General features: G+C 51.3%; 3 protein-coding genes across 27 annotated transcripts in view; 2 read left to right on the forward strand and 1 right to left on the reverse strand.

The window, feature by feature from the left end:
* The window catches only part of Gatad2a (GATA zinc finger domain containing 2A), an 89,998-nt gene extending 86,988 nt beyond the window's left edge, over positions 1 to 3,010 (forward strand). For 23 of the 24 annotated variants that reach the window (XM_063275203.1, XM_017600035.3, XM_063275204.1 and 20 more), the window contains one exon: positions 803 to 2,121. In XM_063275203.1, coding sequence (XP_063131273.1) covers positions 803 to 933 — 131 coding nt within the window. In that variant the 3' untranslated portion in view covers positions 934 to 2,121. Of the gene's footprint in view, positions 1 to 802 lie in introns of all 24 variants that reach the window. The other variant, NM_001013881.2, reaches the window with a different exon arrangement.
* Tssk6 (testis-specific serine kinase 6) lies at positions 1,270 to 9,431 on the reverse strand. Of its 2 annotated transcripts, XM_017600036.3 has the most exons (2): positions 8,163 to 9,338; positions 1,270 to 7,671 (listed from the first exon to the last, which is right to left on the reverse strand). In XM_017600036.3, the coding sequence occupies exon 1, from the start codon at positions 9,336 to 9,338 to the stop codon at positions 8,517 to 8,519; it is 822 nt and encodes a 273-aa protein (XP_017455525.1). In that variant the 3' UTR covers positions 1,270 to 7,671; positions 8,163 to 8,516. The 2 variants fall into 2 exon arrangements, with proteins under 2 accessions (XP_017455525.1, NP_001099548.1); NM_001106078.1 differs by lacking the exon at positions 1,270 to 7,671 and having other exon boundaries at positions 8,130 to 9,431.
* Positions 9,432 to 10,038: 607 nt separating this feature from the next.
* On the forward strand, positions 10,039 to 17,013 carry Ndufa13 (NADH:ubiquinone oxidoreductase subunit A13). The gene is made up of 4 exons (NM_001277222.2): positions 10,039 to 10,147; positions 15,866 to 15,944; positions 16,604 to 16,675; positions 16,763 to 17,013. The coding sequence occupies exons 1-4, from the start codon at positions 10,054 to 10,056 to the stop codon at positions 16,950 to 16,952; spliced, it is 435 nt and encodes a 144-aa protein (NP_001264151.1). The 5' UTR covers positions 10,039 to 10,053; the 3' UTR covers positions 16,953 to 17,013.
* The last annotated feature ends 34 nt before the right edge of the window (positions 17,014 to 17,047 follow it).

The following is a 17,047-nucleotide window of genomic DNA, read 5'->3' on the forward strand; positions in this document are numbered from 1 at the left end:
TCTCTCTGTGCAGACCAGAGAAGAACCATGAACCCAGAAAGGGTGAGCTGTGCTGAGTGTTCGTGGAACAGTGTGATGCCATCCTCAGCATAGGGATCCCTGCAGGGGCTCCTGGTCCCTAACTCTAGTGTCCTGTAGCCCACTGTATTGGGCTCAGCGTTCCTTGCAGCCTGTGGGAAAAACAGCTGGAGGCATGGGTATCTGGCAGCGAGAGTCAAAAGCCAGGGAAAGCCTGAGCAGGCAGTGTGGTAGGAGTGGCACAGGGGTCTGGGCGCACCTGGCATGTTCACGACACAGAGCCAAGAACTAGTGGGCTTGCCTGAGCTGGACGTACCTGGAGTTTGTAAGTAGGAGAGCAGAGACAGTGATACTCAGCTTTTGTCCCTGCTACTCGGGAAGCTGAGGCAGGAGGATCACTCTAACCCAAGAGTTTGAGACAAGCCTGGGCAGTGTAGGAATTGCTGTTGAATTAGAGAGGAGTTCAAGAGGAGTTAGCCCATATGTGCCCTCACCTCACATTTGTATACTGTCAGCCATGAGGGAGAATTTCTCTTCAGAGTCCTACTGTTCCATGAAGCTCTGTGCATTGATGCAAGAGCCCATGTATGAATTTACCGATCTCTTAGCACTCAGCCCAACCACTGATCACCTCAGTAGAGTCTGGGATTGGGGGCAGCGTGGAGGTCTGAGGGACATGACCTGCTCCTGGGTCCACTGGGTATGTGCTGAGACAGCTGAGCCTGGGCTGTATCCAGGGCCTTACCTCGCTGGCTCACCGCTGCCCATCACTGCTCTGTTGCAGGTGGGACGCTTGCCTTCGTCAGCCCAAGCTTGGCAGTGCACAAGAGCTCCTCGGCCGTGGACCGACAGCGAGAGTACCTCCTGGACATGATTCCTCCACGCTCCATCCCCCAGTCAGCCACATGGAAATAGTGGGAGCCGGCCCAGCCGAGGACAGGCCCTCTGCTCTCCCGAGGCCCTTGGTCTAGGACACGCAGACTACCCTCCTAGCAAGTTGCCTGAGACAGCTCAGGCCTTGGCTCTTGCCTTGCTGTGGCCAGGAGAGTACCACCATGGTGCCCAGGATCAGAACCAGGGACCTTCCCTATGGGCCTTCTCCTTCCTTTTTGCCTTTAGTTTGCCCGACACCAGCAGAAACTCGGACCTTGGGGCCAGCTCTGCCTGGCCAGCGTGGGTGGGAGCTCACCCTGGACACTGTGACACACCCGGGCCAGACTGGCACCGGGGGCTCCCGAAGTTGAGCCGGGATTTCGTTTTCTTTTGGCTTTTCCCATCTTAGCTCCCCAGTCTCTGCCTCTTCATGGCCATCTATAGGTTGAAGTTTGGGTTTTATTGGGTTTTTTGTTTTTGTTTTTTTTATAATCACCTCATAATGATGATGGAATTAAAGTGAACTGCATAGACCCAGGGTCATGGTTGTGCACAGTGCAGTCTGGCAGGCTCTACCCCAGAGGATGCTCAGAGTGGCAGCAGCAGAGATGGCAGGTGCCACCCTGGCTCTGGTCGTGTTTGTTGCTGCTCACTGCAGTCCCTGGCTTCCACACTTAGCAGAATGAACCGCAGCCCAGATCTGTCTGACATCCAGAGGCTCCAGAGGGATGCTGGGGTCCGCCATGCTGGAGTCAGAGCTGACTGCTGGCTGGGAGGCTGCTGGGTTACTTTTCGTGGTTTATTTTATTAAAAATTTCTATCCTTTTTCTCTTCATTTTGATGGACACAATCTCAAGATGCCCATGCCTGCCAAGAGGCATCCAAGTAGGGCCCAGCCAGAACCCTTAGGTCTGGAGTCAGCAGGGCTTACTCCCTCTTAGCCACAGGGATGTCTGAAAGGGCTGAGTCTACTTTTGTTCTGTTTTGTTTCCTTCTCCCTCCACTCTTAACAATGGGTTCCATGGTGAAAGGCAGAAGCAGCTCTGTGTCCAGCACGCACGGTGCGGCCTTCTGCTCATGTGATTGGTCGCCGTCGTTTCCCCATCCAGCCCTGGTTTCCCTTGACACAATACAGTTAGGGACTTTAATTTAAACCCTTGTTCTGCAGACCATCGCCCTCTGCAGACATGCCCCTGCCTCCTCCTAATAAAGGCTCATTTAACTCCGTGATCACTTGTGTGGAAATCCTCCATCTTTAGAAATCATTTGGACATGTGGGCGTTCTGAGTTTTTGGAAGACCCTTTTGTTGTGTGATACCCAAGTTGCTCAGTACTTTTGAAGTGTGTCACTTCCCAGGGTGGATTTGGGGGAATTAACAGAAGTTGACTTTTTAAGGGGGGTTGTTTTTACACCAAAAAAAAAAAAAAATGAAAATATATGCAAGCATTTCTTCAGTCCTTGAGTATTTTTGTGCCTGGCAAGTTAGTTCCTGTTATCTACACTTCCTGAGTGGCTGAGCCTCTGGTCAGCAATTTAGGCTAAAGCCTTCTGGCTCTGTGGAACAGCAACACTGGGTGGCTTCCCTCAGCCAGAAGTCCTCACTCCTGTGCAGTCACTGATGAGACCAAGTCACCTAGAACTGGATGCAGACCTCCCCTTGAGTTGATGGTCTGAGAGCTCTATTGTCCTGGTGCATTTGTGACCTCCCTACCCCTCAGTTTCCCAAGTCTAATGACTTCTCCCCATCACGACATCCACCTGTCATCTAACATTCCGTGGGTCAAGTTTGTGCACCTCACAAAGGACAGACCTCTGGCTGTGGGTCACACTAAACAGGATAACAGGCTGTGGTGAAGGTCTCTGAGGAGGGCTGGAGTGAGGTGCCTTAGCTTACTTGAAAGTGCTGCCCATTCCTCTGTGCCACACTGGCCTAAGCAGCAAGCCCTCAAGATGATCAGTCTGGGGACTGGGCCGGGAGGACCAGGTATTTAGGGTAGAAAGCTGCCACCCCCACTGAAACTGGCTGTAGTCCCTACCCTGAGTGGTCTGTGTCCTGGGCTTCTTGAAACTCCCTAGAGGTAGACTGGCCTCTGCTTCCTGAGTGCTGGGATTAATGGCTTGCACCTCCACACCTGGCTTGTAACTTTCCTGTCTATCCCTGGGGAGGTGAAGATGGAGGTGATGGTTCCTACTTCATTGATTTCCCAAAGGCAATCACAAATATCAGTGGCTCTCGTCAGCAAGGTCACAGGCAACCCCATTTCCTCCACTCATTTCGGGGACAGGTTTGAAGGAGCCAAGCGTAAGACACACCTGTGTCTGTTTAACCACCCCTAGGTGCTTGGTGTCCAGAACGTGGAAACATCAGGAACCAAGCTTTTGCCAGATGTGTGACCTAGGGTTGTTGGGATGTTGGTCTTATGGGCAGACTCCCGACCTAACTCCCCTCCTCCCCACCACCTCAGGGAAAGCTGAAGCTTGCCCTAGGCAGTAGTAAGGGTTTTAAGTACTGGCTGTAACACACCTCTATGCTACAGAGTCTCACAGCCTGAGTGCTGTTTAGGGGAAGGGTGGTCCTCATCATTCTGAATGATGTCAGCCTGAAGACCTTGGACTGTTTCCAAAAGGTGGTCAGTTTTATAATCCTCAGTGTTTAACAGTTACACTAGTACAAGGTATGGGGGTTGGGGCAGTTGCTACTTGTATTTATTGTGACTGAACCTATGACAATACATGTTTTTAAAGTGTGCCACCACAAATGGAATAGATGTTCCAATAATGAGCTGAAATTGGTAGCCACCATGTCATGGGGAAGTCGGAAACCTGAAGGACAATAAAGAAATGAACCAAATGTCAGCTGTATTGTTCCTTAATTTCCTTGGGCTCCAGTGTTTTGTCCCAGCTTCCAGTTCCCTTACATTGGGAGAGTGAAAGGTGGGGTGCACATGCCTTTTGAGAATGGCACCCCTTCACTCTGAGCTCTGTAGCATCATATTTAACTTCAGCAGGCAGAGGATTCAGGTAAGAATCTCAAGAGTTCGGCCCATCTGAGGTCCCACAGGCCTCTATTCAGGCCTGTGGGGCTTTGCTGTTGCAATGTTCTCAGCACAGACAGCCGTGGGCTCATTCCACAGTCAGGTCTGCATCCACTTGAGATGCTCAGTTTTGTTTTGTTTTTTTTTTTGTTTTTGTTTTTTTTTTTTTTTTTGGTTCTTTTTTTTTGGAGCTGGGGACCGAACCCAGGGCCTTGCGCTTCCTAGGCAAGCGCTCTACCACTGAGCTAAATCCCCAACCCCAGAGATGCTCAGTTTTACATGGGTTTATTTTGAGGCAGGATCTGATATAGCCCAGGTTGCTTGTGAACTGACCTCTACCTCCCAAGTGCAGGGATGATAGGCATCCAGCACCATTGGAAATATTTTTCTTTAAAGAAGCTGATGACTAGAGATGGCTAAGTGCTGGTTGCTCTTCCACAGGACACAGGTTCTAGTCTAGCACCAAATTAGCAGCTCACAATCATCTGGAACTCCAGTCTCAGGAAGTTTGATACTCCACAGGCTCTGTACACGCATAGCACACAGACATACATGCAAACAAAACACTCCTAACATAATAAAATTAAGCCTGGCCTGGTGGTATACCACCTTTAACCTAGCACTTAGGAAGCAGAAGTATGTGAGTTTAAGGCTAACCTAGTCTACAAAGTGAATTCCAAAACAGGGCTACATATACTATCTCAATCAAAAGACAAGATGTGTATGAGTATCTTGCCTGCAATGTGTCGGATATGCCTCTGAGCCACCCTTAGCACACTCCGCCAGGATGTGTCGGGGAGAAGGGGGCGGGGAGTCAGAGGCTCAAGCTATAGTTCATGTTTGTCATCCCAACACCCAGGGGACTAAAGCACAAAGCTGGTGATTTCTAAACCATTCAGAGCTGTGAAACTGAGTGTTCTGTTCAGCAAGGGCCTTCCTTAGTCTGGCTGACCTGGAATTACATCCTGCTACCTCTGCCCCTCAGATGGTGTGACTATTGGTGCACCCAAAATGTGTGTAGTGCCACATTGCTTGGTTGGAAAAGCTATTAAATTGATGCCAGATGTAGTGACGCACACCTTTAATCCCAGTGCTCAGGAAGCAGGTGGTTCTGTGTTCAAGGCTAATCTGGTCCACATAGCTCTAGGCCAGCTAAGCTTACATAGACCAGGTCAAAAAAAAAAAAAAAAATAGAAATAGGATCTTACTGTGTAGCCCTGGCTAACATGGAACTTTATGTAGACCAGGCTAGCCTCTATTACTTAGGTATCTGCCTGCCTCTGACTCCTCACTGCTTGGGGTCACTACTAGGAGGACCATACCCAGCCTTTTAACTTTTTTGTGTATGGATGTTTTTCCTGCATGTATGCCTTTGTACTGTATGTATGCCTGATACCCAAAGAGAGGGTTAGATCCTGTAGAAACGGAGTTACAGTTGGGAGCCACCATGTGGGTGTTAAGACTGAACTCAGCTTCTCTGTACTTTTATCTACTGAGCCATGTCAGGCCCAGCAATCCCCCTGCCTTTTAAGATTTTAATTTGTATTTGTGTGCATAGGTATGTGTCTGTGTAAATGTATATACCAGGTGTGTGTGGTGCCCGTGGGGACCAAAAGAGGATGACATTCCCTGGAGCTGCAGTTACAGGCTATTGTGAACTATCCAACAGAAGTGTTGGGACTGAATTCAGGTCTTTTGGAAAAAATGAGGGTTCTCTTTACTGAACTAACACTCTCTCTCTCTCTCTCTCTCTCTCTCTCTCTCTCTCCTCTCTCGCTGCACAGGCATGCGTGCACACACACACACACACACACACACACACACACACACCCTGCACACATGTTAATCCTGCTCTTGAAACAGTGTATTACCGTGTAACCCTGGCTTGCTGGCTCTTCCTCACCTCTGCAAGACACAGAGCCAGTGGAGGTTTTTCCTGATCCATGATGCATCCACACTGATGCCCAGGACCCAGCATTTCTGAGCATTTCTCCAGGGTTCTGCCCTTGTGAGTCAGGCACTGTCTCAGTGTCCCCAGGTGTCCGCAGGCCAACTGTAAGCTATGGGTTTAAGCAGTGTTTTAAGCTGAGAAACAGGAATCGTTAGTTCTGTTCACTATGACCTGATACCTCTAAACTGAACATCACAATGTGCATTGGGGTGGGGGTGGGGGGATAAAGACTGTCAGCTGACACCTAGATCAGCAAAAAAAAAAAAAAGAAAAAGGAGGGGGTGGGGAGAATCCAAGCACAGTGGTGTTCACTTTTAATCCTTAACACTCAGGAGGCAGAAGCAGGTGGGTCTCGGAGTTTGGAGCCAGCCTGGTCTACATAGAGGGTCCCAGGATAGCCAGAGCTATATAGCCTTAAAAACAAAACCAACCAACCAACTGACAAAACAAAAGCCCATAGACAGATAAACAAGAAAAATGGGTAGCTGGTCTTGGTGCATGCTTGGAATCTCACTGCCCAAGAGGCAGAGGCAAGAGGATTGCTCCATTTTTCTATTTGGATTACACAGTGAGTAGCCCAGGCTGGCCATGCCTACATAGCAAAACCCTGTCTCAAAAACAAATCTGGGGCTGTGGCTTAGTGGTACAGTCCATGCCTGGAAAGCCCCAGTGAGCGGCTGGGGCTTGCTCAGAGATCATCTCTTTAGTGACAGTAAGATTCTAGATTCCACCCCCAACACTAGAGAGAAGGGAAATGGGAAGTGGGTGGTGAACTCAACTAGTGTGAAAATAAGAATTCATTCTGAGCAAAGTGTGCTGGAATCTCATAAGACAATATAGACCCTGAGTCTAACTAAGCCACACTCTTCTCCAAACCCCAAGGATGGTGTCTTTGCCCTGTTTTTCAGGTGCTGAGGACAAATATACAGCCCATATCAATTGGTTCCTTCTGTCCACTGTGTGTGTGTGTGTGTGTGTGTGTGTGTGTGTGTGTGTGTGTGTGTGTGTGTGTGTGTTGGGGGGTGAGTGTCTCTCTCTAGCCCTGGAGTTTAGACCCCTCCCCCCCTTTTTTTTCTTTTCTTTTTTTTCCGGAGCTGGGGACCGAACCCAGGGCCTTGCGCTCTCCACTGAGCTAAATCCCCAACCCCGACCCCTCCCCTCTTATAGCCTCAGTTTCCCCATCTGCCAATAAGGCAGTAAGGGCCCAGCATGAGGAAACAGTTTCACATTCGACTTCCAGGGCACCAGAAACCTGTGGAGGAGAGGGGATCTGGGGCTGAGCCCAGTAAGACCCTCGACCAGGCAGCCCCTCAGACTATGTGGGCCTCATACATGTTTTCCAGACAGCCATTGTCACCAAACCCCTGTAAAATCAGAGGCAAGACTCCCATCTGCCTCTTCACTCTTCAGGATCCCCTTTAGAGTACGTTAGCTCCCTCCATTTTCTCATTCCTTTCCTATTCCAGCCTCAGGAACGTCACCAGCGTCACTCTGTTGTGTGTCCTTTTAAATGGTTTGGGCCCAGCCCCAAACAGCCTTAGTCTGTCCCTGGATACCACCGCCCACGGGTGTTCCTCAGTTACAACTTAACACCTATCTCCACATCTCGGTTCTTCTTTTACTTGGTATTGCACTTGCTTCCTTGTTGAAGGCAAAGATGGTTGAAGCCTCTTCTCGAAGTCTCAAGATACGCAGAATGGGGCTGCACACCTTGGGAAGTAGAGGCAGGAGAATCCAAGTTCCAAGCCATCCTAGGTTGCATAGTGCGATGTCTGGAGTAGCCACGCCTCGATCTAACATTAAGATACAAAATCACCACCACCACTACCACCACCACCAACAACAAAGCAGATTACCAGTAGCTGGGTCTGTTATTTCCCTGTAATCTCGTCCTATGGAGAAAAGTACCATCACTCAGAACTCCCAGCTTCAAGAGACCGGAGTACAAACCACAGCTGTCTCTGCACAACTGGACACCTGTGTGGGTACAGTTCCCACAGCTGTAAATGCTGTTCCAGCCAACAGGCAGTCGCGCTGGTCCCAATTCAAGCGTCATCACATCCCGGGGAACGACTATAGAACTTTTAGAAATTTGTCCGGATTGGGGACATGTAGGATCAGGGTTTGAATTTCCCCACTCCCGGAGATTTTTAGGTCTAAAGCTAGAATTTCCACATACGTGCCTTTCTCTAAAGTGCCGAAAGCTCCCCAGCCCCTGCTCAGTGACTAGGTTCTACCGCTAAAGCCATTTGCGAGGAAGAGCGAATTTATTGCAGGTTCCAACCTGGAACTTGGCGTGCACGGCTGATCCGCAGTTTCTCTGCACCGCGGTAACCCACCGCGCAACAGCTCATTCCGCGCAGGCGCAATGCTTCTCTCTCTTCTCTTTGCGCCCCTCCCGGGGCCTTCTCACCAGAAATCGAGGATGCGCATGCGCTCTCCAGCAATCGGGTTGTGTAGGAGGAATCAGAACCCAACAGCCGGCCTCAGCGGGCCGCCGCCGTGGGGGAAGGGGAAGGGACAGGGCGCGTGCGCAGTGGCGCGCGGCGATTTCGCGGGTTTCCCGAAGCTCGCCCTTCGCGCGTGCGCCGCCCTGGCTCTGTGCCTGGTGCGGCGGGAACAGCGAGAACCCCGGCTCCTAGCCGGAGTCCCCGGCCCGCAGCCAGCCATTGCGCGCCACCTGGCCCGCTGAGGGCCGGGCGGACGGGCTGAACTGTAGCAGCTCGGCGATCAAAGACTTGCATCGTTCCGACAGTTCGAGGCCGTCAGGGTAGAGCACGCCGCGCTTCTGGCGCCGGGGTAGACCAGCAATGTCCGAGTCGTCGAAGGGCATACACCCGGTGACCATGACGTAGAGCACAACGCCCAGGCTCCACACGTCGTATTTCTTGGGGTCGTAGGGGATGCCCAGGAGCACCTCAGGTGACGCATACGCGGCCGAGCCGCAGTAGGTAGTGCTCAGGTCTGGGTAGCCGTGCGCCTGACGGCCGAAACCGAAATCCGTGAGCTTGACGCGGCGCTCGTCAGGACTTAGCAGCACGTTTTCGCACTTGAGGTCGCGGTGCACTAGGTGGTGGTCGTGCAGGTAGCGCACAGCGCCTGCGATCTGCGAGAAGAGTTCGCGCGCTTGCGACCCCGGGATGCGCCCGTTACGCTGCACTGCCTGCAACAGGTCGGTGGCTGCTGCCTCCATCACGATGTACAGCTTCCCGTTGCACACTTCGATGAATTCGAAGACGTGTACGATGTGCGGGTGCCGTACTCCCCGCAGGATGGACAGCTCTCGAGGCAGGAACTTGTTGACGAAGTCCGGAGGCGCTCGCCGGCGGTCCACCACTTTGATGGCCACCGTCCCTTTATACTTCTTGGAGGTGGCCACCTTCACCTTGGAGTAGCTGCCCTCACCTATCGTGCGGCCCAGCTTATAGCCAAGTTCGCTCAGGAGTTTGTCGCCCGACATGGTGGCGCCCGGGGCGCGCGGGGAGCAGGAGGCGGCTGCTGTCGGGGGGCGGCCGGACTCCAATCTCGGGCCTAACCCATGGTGCTTGGCACCTGCACCCCCGTGCCCCCATGTGCCCACTCCCAAGGCCCTACAGCCGCGATGACTTTTATTGCCCGGGTAACAATTTCTGCCTTGTGAAGTGACTGCGGGCGTCACTCGGCTTTGGGGTGGGGGCCCTCCCTCCCCCGCCCCGCGGGCTCCCTAAACCCTTCCTAGGCTTTGTGACTCAATCGCCCTGAATGGTCAGTTCCTCATGAGAGGCCACTGGCGAGGGGACTGACCACTAATGTGGAACAGGCTAAGTCCTTCCCTGAAGTGATGGTGCTCAGCTGGGTGGTAACCAGCCTGTTGCCTTGGCCCTTGGAGGTGGGGGTGTAAAGGGGCAATCTGCAAACCTCGAGCCTGACCACCATGGCTCACGAATGAGAGTAGGTGAACTCCAAGGGTTTTAGTGCAAGGAACAGGCGCCCAAGAGAGCTCTAGACGCCAACCACAGTTACACCCGTCTAGGGCCAGAGCGAGGAATGACTGACTTCCGGACCGCAAAAGGCTAGCGGAACGCTTCAGAATTGTGGGAGAACCTCCCGAGTGACGGAACTTCCGCCACACTCAAAATGGCGGTCGCGAGTAGCCTCACTTCCGCTGGCCACCGGAAGTCGCGGATCCTGAAAGTATGGCGGCGTCGAAGGTGAAGCAGGACATGCCCCCACCAGGGGGCTACGGCCCCATCGACTACAAGCGGAACCTGCCCCGCCGGGGACTGTCGGGTCAGTGTCTAGGTGTCGACCTGTTCGTCGCAGACCAGGCTTCTTTTATGCGGTTAGGCGAGAGAGGGGAGCCTGCGGGCTTCAGAGCTCACGATGTGAGGGGAGGCAGAGTTTGAGTCTTGGTTCTCTAGTGCAGCTTCCCAGAAGCCTGACTGTTCACGTCCCCTGTTTTCTAATTGGCTTCCACGGGCTGGGAAACTAAGCCTGCGAGAAGCGCTAACCCGGAATTAGGCGTTTTTGTTTGTTTTAGGCTGGTCTCAAACTCTGTAGCAGAGGATGACCTAGAACTCCTGATCTCTTGCCTTCACTTTCGAAAGCTACGCTGATAGGTATGCACCGTTATACTTTAAAAAAAAATTTTTTTTTTTTTAGATTTTGCAGATAGGGACTTACTATATAGCCCAGGCTGGCCTCAAACTCGTGGCAATCCCGCATCTGCCAATGGATTGCTGGGATGACAGACAGACCCACCCGAGGCAGGATGTGTGTTGATTATAACGTAGCATAGAAGCCAGGCTAGTCTTAAATTCTAGCCTCCCTAGGGCTGGTTCCTCTTCGGACATTTTCTGCCCGCCCCTACAGAGTTTTATGGAGCCCAGGCCAGCCTTCACCCCAGCTCTCTGCCTTCATAGTGCCAGGATGACAGGCATGTGCCCACCATACTAGGCTGTGTTTTTAAGTTTTCTTAAAGGTATTTTAAGTAACATTTACAATTTTATTATCGACTTCAATAGGAAAAGAATATGAAGAGAGTTAAGGTCCCCACTCTCAATGCTCAGAGTTACAGAAATACAGTAGTTAGAGACTGGGGCCCAATTAGAGTGCCTGCCTAGCATTTCAAAACCCTAGGTCAAACCCCCAGCACTGCATAAACAGGACTTGGTGATGCACACCCATCATCTCAGCATTTTGGATGCTGAAACAGTGGGGATCGATGGTTTAGGATCATCCTGGGCTACGTGGATCAACCTGAACTACATGATGCCATCTCACCCTAGGAAAAAAAGGAAAAAATGGACTCAGTAACTGAGAGATGGCTCAGTGGTTAAGGGCACTTGATGCTCTTCCAAAGGACCTGAGTGCGCTAATTCTACCTTCTACGAATTTAGATTTTTGGAATTTATTCATCAGACTTTACTATGCATATCATGCAAACTGCCTCAACTAAGAAAACAAGACTTCAGGTCCTATGTGACGGCTCACCTTAGATCCCAGACATGGGAAGCAAGGATGGGTTCACTGAGTTAAAGGCTAGCCTAGGTGGACCATGTGAAGAGTGCTTCTGTATTCTAGAGAGAGGAACCTCTGGGGGAAAGGCAACCCAGCCCCTGGGCTCGATAGTTCAGGGTTGGGGACTGGGTGTGCCAGGTACACACTGAGGGATGCTGGGGGAACCTGGAGGCCAAGTCAGTCGGCTTTGATATGTAAAATATGAACCTCTGTCCCTTGTCCCAGAGCCTCACCTGTTCTGGCTGTGAGGCATATCCTGGGTCTGCTTGTCTCTCCCCTGTCTTTTTTCATTTTTATTATATTTTGTGTGTGAATGAGACCAGGTGTGCAGTGCCTTTTTGCACATAAAGGGTTGAGGACAACTTGAGGAATGTGCTTCCTTCTACCGCGTGGGACTTAGGGATTGAATTCAGGTTCTCAGGTTAGCAGCAAGCCCTTTTACCCATCGTGCCAGCCTCTGTCTTCGTTCTTCCTTCAACATTTAAGTCCTGCATGTTTCTGAGTGCTTACATCTGTGCATGTACACTGCATGCATGCCCGGTACCTGTGCAAACCACAGGAGGTCATCAGATCCCCTGGAACTGAAGTCACTCGAGCCATGTAGGTGCTGCAGACTGAACTTAGCACCCTCTGCAAGAGCAAGTGCTCCCTCTTCTGCAGAGGGCCCCGGCTATTCTGGAACTCTGGATTAAAGGCGTGTGCCACCACTGCCTGGCTTCTTTTTTTTTTTTTTTTTTTTTTTCCCCTTTCTGTTTTTTAGTATTTATTACTAAATATCTGTGGGGAGTATGGAAATGTAGAGGTCAGAGGACAGCTTTGCAAAGTCAGTTTTCTTTTATCTTTCTGTGGGTTCTATTCTGCAGCACAAGTGTTTACCAGCTGAGCCATCTTGCCAGCCTTCTTTCTGTCTTTTTCTGAAGTGTTACACACAGGCCTGTGACCCTCTCAGGCCTGCACTTAGACTAAGCTGGTGGCCCCAAGTCAGGGTGGCTTATTTATTTATTTGTTTGTTTATTGGTTTCTGTGAGATAGGGTCTCTCTGTATAGTCCTGGCTGTCCTGGAACTCATTCTGTAGGACCAGGCTGGGCACCAGCCTCAGAGCTCCACCTGCCTTTGCCTCCTGCTTGCTGGGATCTAAGGTGTGCATCATTTGTTTTTAAATGTTTGTATTCCCACATTTATTTAGAAACAAGCTTTCATTGTAGCTCTTGAATTCTCTGTGTAAATGAGGATGACCCAGAGCTTCTGATCCTTCTGCTTCTGCCTCGTGAATGCTGGATGACATTTAGTGTGTCACTAAGCCTGGTTTCTGCGCTGCTGGCTATGGATCCCAGGGTTCATGCCTGTTAGGAAGCCGGCTACAGCTTCAGCCATGTGCCTGGCCCTTCCTTTTGTTCTGAAGTCACAGTGTTCCTTCTCCCTCCTCTCCAGTTCTTGACACTGCTGCCCTGGGCGTTGGTGCCCTGCACCTTTTTTGTTTGTTTTGTTGTTTTGAGACACTCAGGTGTCTTTGTTTTGAAATTTTTATTTATTTAGAGACAAGGTCTCACTATATAGCCGTGGCTGGCCTGAAACTCCATGTAGACCAGGCTGGCCTCAGACTCACAGAGATGTACCTGTCTCTGTCTCCCAAGTGCTGGGATTGAAGACGCGCACCACCATACCTGGGTAAGAGTGAAGTGTCTATGTGCACGTGAATGCAGGTGCTCAGGGAGGCCAGAAGAACTCGTCAGGTTCCCTGGAGTTGGGGTTGTGGATGCAGACCACCACAGTCCTGGCTGGCCATGGCAGATAGGATACTACCCACTGCAGACCCAGCTGGCTGTGTGGATGTAGGCATTGCAGTGTTTCTTCAGGGTGGCTTTCAGCTGCACTCCAGCCTGGTGCACAAACTAGCCAGTGGGACTCATTGTGTCAGCATCCCTGCCTGTGGCTCTGCTTCTGGTTCTGGTTGCTGGGAACTGCTATAGCCTGGGGAAGCCAAGAGGAGCCTCCCTGTGTGCAGACCCCAGACTGGCTTCAGACTGGTGTGTCTTGTGCACCTCCCTTCCTCTGTAGCTGGACATGGCTTCCGTTCACAGCTTCAGCACCCCACGCAGACCTTTCATTGTTGTTATTTTGGAGTTTTGAAACCATCTTACTGTGTAGCTCTGGCTGGGCAGGAACTTACCTTGTAGCCCAGGTAGGCCTTGAACTCAGATTCCCCTGCCTCTGCCTCCTGAGTGCTGGCGTTAAAGGTGTTGAGCCACTGCACCTGGCAGCTTATGTGATTTTCATTATGGGTGACTTGAGTCTGTATCTTGGATCCTGTGTCATCCCTGCAAATATTGTCATTCCCTATGACCTGTTGAGCTAATGGTGTCATTTACAACAGGACTGGTCCTCTTATTTAAGGAATTTGGGCTTGTGTTCTCCTAGATACATTTATATATCTATCATGTGAGTTGAGTCAGGGCTGTGATCTGCACATCTCCTCTGTTTGAACCAGAGCATGTATCCATGGCTGGGCTGGAACGTGGAGTACACTAGGGAAGCCTCAAACTGTGGTTCTCATGCCTCCCTCCTGAGCACTTGGATTATAGGAGCGCTGGTCTAGACCTTTATGCAGGTGAACTCCTGATGGTTCACCTGCCTTTGCCTCTCAAGCCTTCCTGTATTACTCCCAGCCTACTGTTTTCTTTCTTTTTTCTCTTTCTTTCTCTCTTTTTTTTTTTTTTTTTTTTTTTGAAACAGGTCCCATGGAGAGCCTAAGGTGGCCCCAAACTAAGGATGACCTTGAACTATTGATAAGGGAGGGAACCAGGAGGTCAGCTTGTGAGGCAGGCGAGCACATACAGCGGAGCCAGCTCCAGGAGACCAGGGGCTCTGTGCATCTCATGCTGCCAGTGGTCTTGGGCTAAGAAGACTTCTGTTCCCCATTAAATTATTGAGACTCTTTGTACAAAGCCAATTGGCCGTAAAATGTGAGGGTTTATTTGTGGATTGTGAACGCCTGGTTCTGTCCTCCTAGCAAACATGACTGTCCCCGTGCCAGCATGTCTTTCTGCATACACAGCTGTTTGGCTGTTTGAGGTTGTTGCATTCGAATCCTAAAACTTTGCTCCTGAAGGCAGCCAACACCTCCCTGTCTTCCACGTGAGTTTCATGACCTGCCTGTGGGTTTCTATAAGGGGAAAAGGTCCTGGTTCCGATGGTGATTGTGTTGGGTCTGCACACAGTGTGGGGGAACACTGCATCCATTCACAAACTTACCGATTCAGCAAAGAATGACACAGGGTGACAGTAGGGGGCCGAAGTGAAGGATGTGACTTCTACCCCTACACACCCCAGCCCTCCAACCTCCATGCACCTCCTGAAATGCAGCCCACCCCAGCGATCTCTGTAGCCACCCAGGTGCAGAAAAGGGCTGGGCATTGGCATGTGACTCTTGTCCCAGGCTTCTCACTCTAGATATAGCCAGGACAACACTTGGGTGCCCACGTGTAAGGACCAGAGCTCCCCACCAGGGCCTGTTCTTCTGTTCAAGCCATAGTCTAGGGCTGAGTCTCTTAGCTGTTGAAAATGAGGGTGCAGTGCTGCCTCTGTACCACGGTCAGCTGGCCAGAGAACACCTGGGGCTTCCCCAGAGAGCTTGTACCTCTCAGCCTGGAACACAGCCCTAAGGTTTGAACTGGCTTGGAGAGAAATGTTTAACTCCTAGCCTAGCCTAGGATCCAGGCAGCCCTTAGAGGCTTGCTGAGATCCAGGGACACTCAGGCTGCACCCCAGAGCCTGACCTACCCCCCTGTGGCCCAGCCTCCATACCATCTGTAGTCACTGGTAGGTGACCCCTGGGGCTTGTCCTGCCAGTCAGGATTGGCACTGCCCCTGCTGGTCTTCAGTAATTATTTATGGTGGCCCTTGTCTCCCCTGGAAGCAGGGCAGGTGGTCTACCCCGCTGAACCTGCAATGCCTACACCACTCCTGGAGTCAGGAGCAGGCTGTGTGGCACCCCAGGGCACTTCCAGCCTCTTCCTTATAAAGCAATGTTTTTTTGTTTGTTTTTTTGTTTTTGTTTTTTTTTTCCTTTGGAGCTGGGGAATGAACCCAGGGCCTTGCACTTGCTAGGCAAGCGCTCTACCACTGAGCTAAATCCCCAACCCCCTAATGCAACCCTTTTGATACAGTTCCTCATGTGTGACTCCCTCCCCAGTATAAAACTATCCTGTTGCTACTTCATAACTAATTCTGCTACTGTTATGAATTGTAATGCAAATGTCTAATATGGAGCCCTAGACTCTGGGGCTCTCCTGTGTCCTTCAGAAAGTGTGGCAGGCCAGACTAGCAGCAGAAGAGACAGACTGTTCTGGGGAAATGGCTAAGGACAGTCTACCTGTGGAGGGCGTAGAAGGCAGAGCCAGCAGATTCACTGGGTACAACTGCCCAGTGTTACTGAATGGGGTCCAGGAGGTCACCATCCTGAGAGGGGGTTCTTGTTTCTCTTACAGGATACAGCATGTTTGCTTTGGGCATCGGGGCCTTGATCTTTGGCTACTGGAGAATAATGAGGTGGAACCGGGAGCGTAGGTAGGCTGCTCACCACTGGGTCTCTGTGAGGATGAGGGTGTCCTTGGCTGTACAGGGAGAAATGTGTATCCAGTCCCTTCTTCCCAGCTGAAGCAAAGAGCGGTGACCAGGTCCTCAGCTGTTAGATTTGGGCTTCATAGTTGCTCCGTGGGTGGTAACCAGCAGAGGCAGGTACAAGAGAACCCAAGACCTTGAGGGTCATAGATGAAAAGTGTCACTGGAAAGAATCCTCTTCCTAGGCTGTATCACTGGGTTCTGTTTCCTCAGCCCCTGAAGTTGAGAGGTTCCCGACTCCCTGTGGGGATAATAGGAACTGTGGAAGAAGGCCAGCAGGCCTAGCACCCTGCTATTTTGAGAACAAAGGGAATTGGTTTTGTAAGGCCCAGAGCCTGGTGCTTCTCCCCTCCATCCAAAGCATCAAGCAGGGCTATATTTAGGATTTTAAAAAAATGTTTATTTGAAAGGGAAGTGTGAAGCCAACAGTTTTGTGGCTGCTGTAGCCTGTGCCAGCTGTGCCCTAGCTTGCCCTCCTGTCCCAACTCAGGTGGCCCATGGTGACCCCTCCCTCCCCTTCCCCACCAGCACCCTGTGGCCCAGTGTTGTCTGTGTCCCACACTCCCCAGCAGTCACGTCTGACACACTGGGTATTGGTTTTCCAGGCGCCTGCTGATCGAGGACTTGGAGGCCAGGATCGCCCTCATGCCACTCCTCCAGGCAGAGAAGGACCGCAGGTAGGCTGGGGTGGGAGGTCCAGTGGCGCCGTCTGGCTGGGAAGGGGCAGACGTTGCCTTGAGCTCAGCCATGCCCTGTGACCACAGGACCCTGCAGATTCTTCGGGAGAACCTGGAGGAGGAGGCTATCATCATGAAAGATGTGCCCAACTGGAAGGTGGGGGAGTCTATGTTCCATACCACACGATGGGTGCCACCCCTCATCGGCGAGCTTTATGGGTTACGCACCAAGGAGGAGATGGAGAACGCCAACTTCGGCTTCACCGGGTACACTTAGGGCCTGAGCCGACGTGCATAATAAAGAATAGTCAAATAAACTGTTGACTCTTGCGACTCTATAGTGACTCTATTGCAGATCCCTATACTCTGGGC

Source organism: Rattus norvegicus, chromosome 16 (assembly GCF_036323735.1).
Source record: "Rattus norvegicus strain BN/NHsdMcwi chromosome 16, GRCr8, whole genome shotgun sequence".
NCBI classification, from domain to species: domain Eukaryota; kingdom Metazoa; phylum Chordata; class Mammalia; order Rodentia; family Muridae; genus Rattus; species Rattus norvegicus.

Coding starts and splice junctions, on each gene's coding strand:
- Tssk6 (XM_017600036.3), bottom strand. CDS start 9,338: ATGTCGGGCGACAAACTCCTGAGCGAACTTGGCTATAAGCTGGGCCGC.
- Ndufa13 (NM_001277222.2), top strand. CDS start 10,054: ATGGCGGCGTCGAAGGTGAAGCAGGACATGCCCCCACCAGGGGGCTAC. Junction 10,148..15,865: donor GCCCCGCCGGGGACTGTCGG/GTCAGTGTCTAG, acceptor TTTCTCTTACAG/GATACAGCATGTTTGCTTTG. Junction 15,945..16,603: donor AGGTGGAACCGGGAGCGTAG/GTAGGCTGCTCA, acceptor TTGGTTTTCCAG/GCGCCTGCTGATCGAGGACT.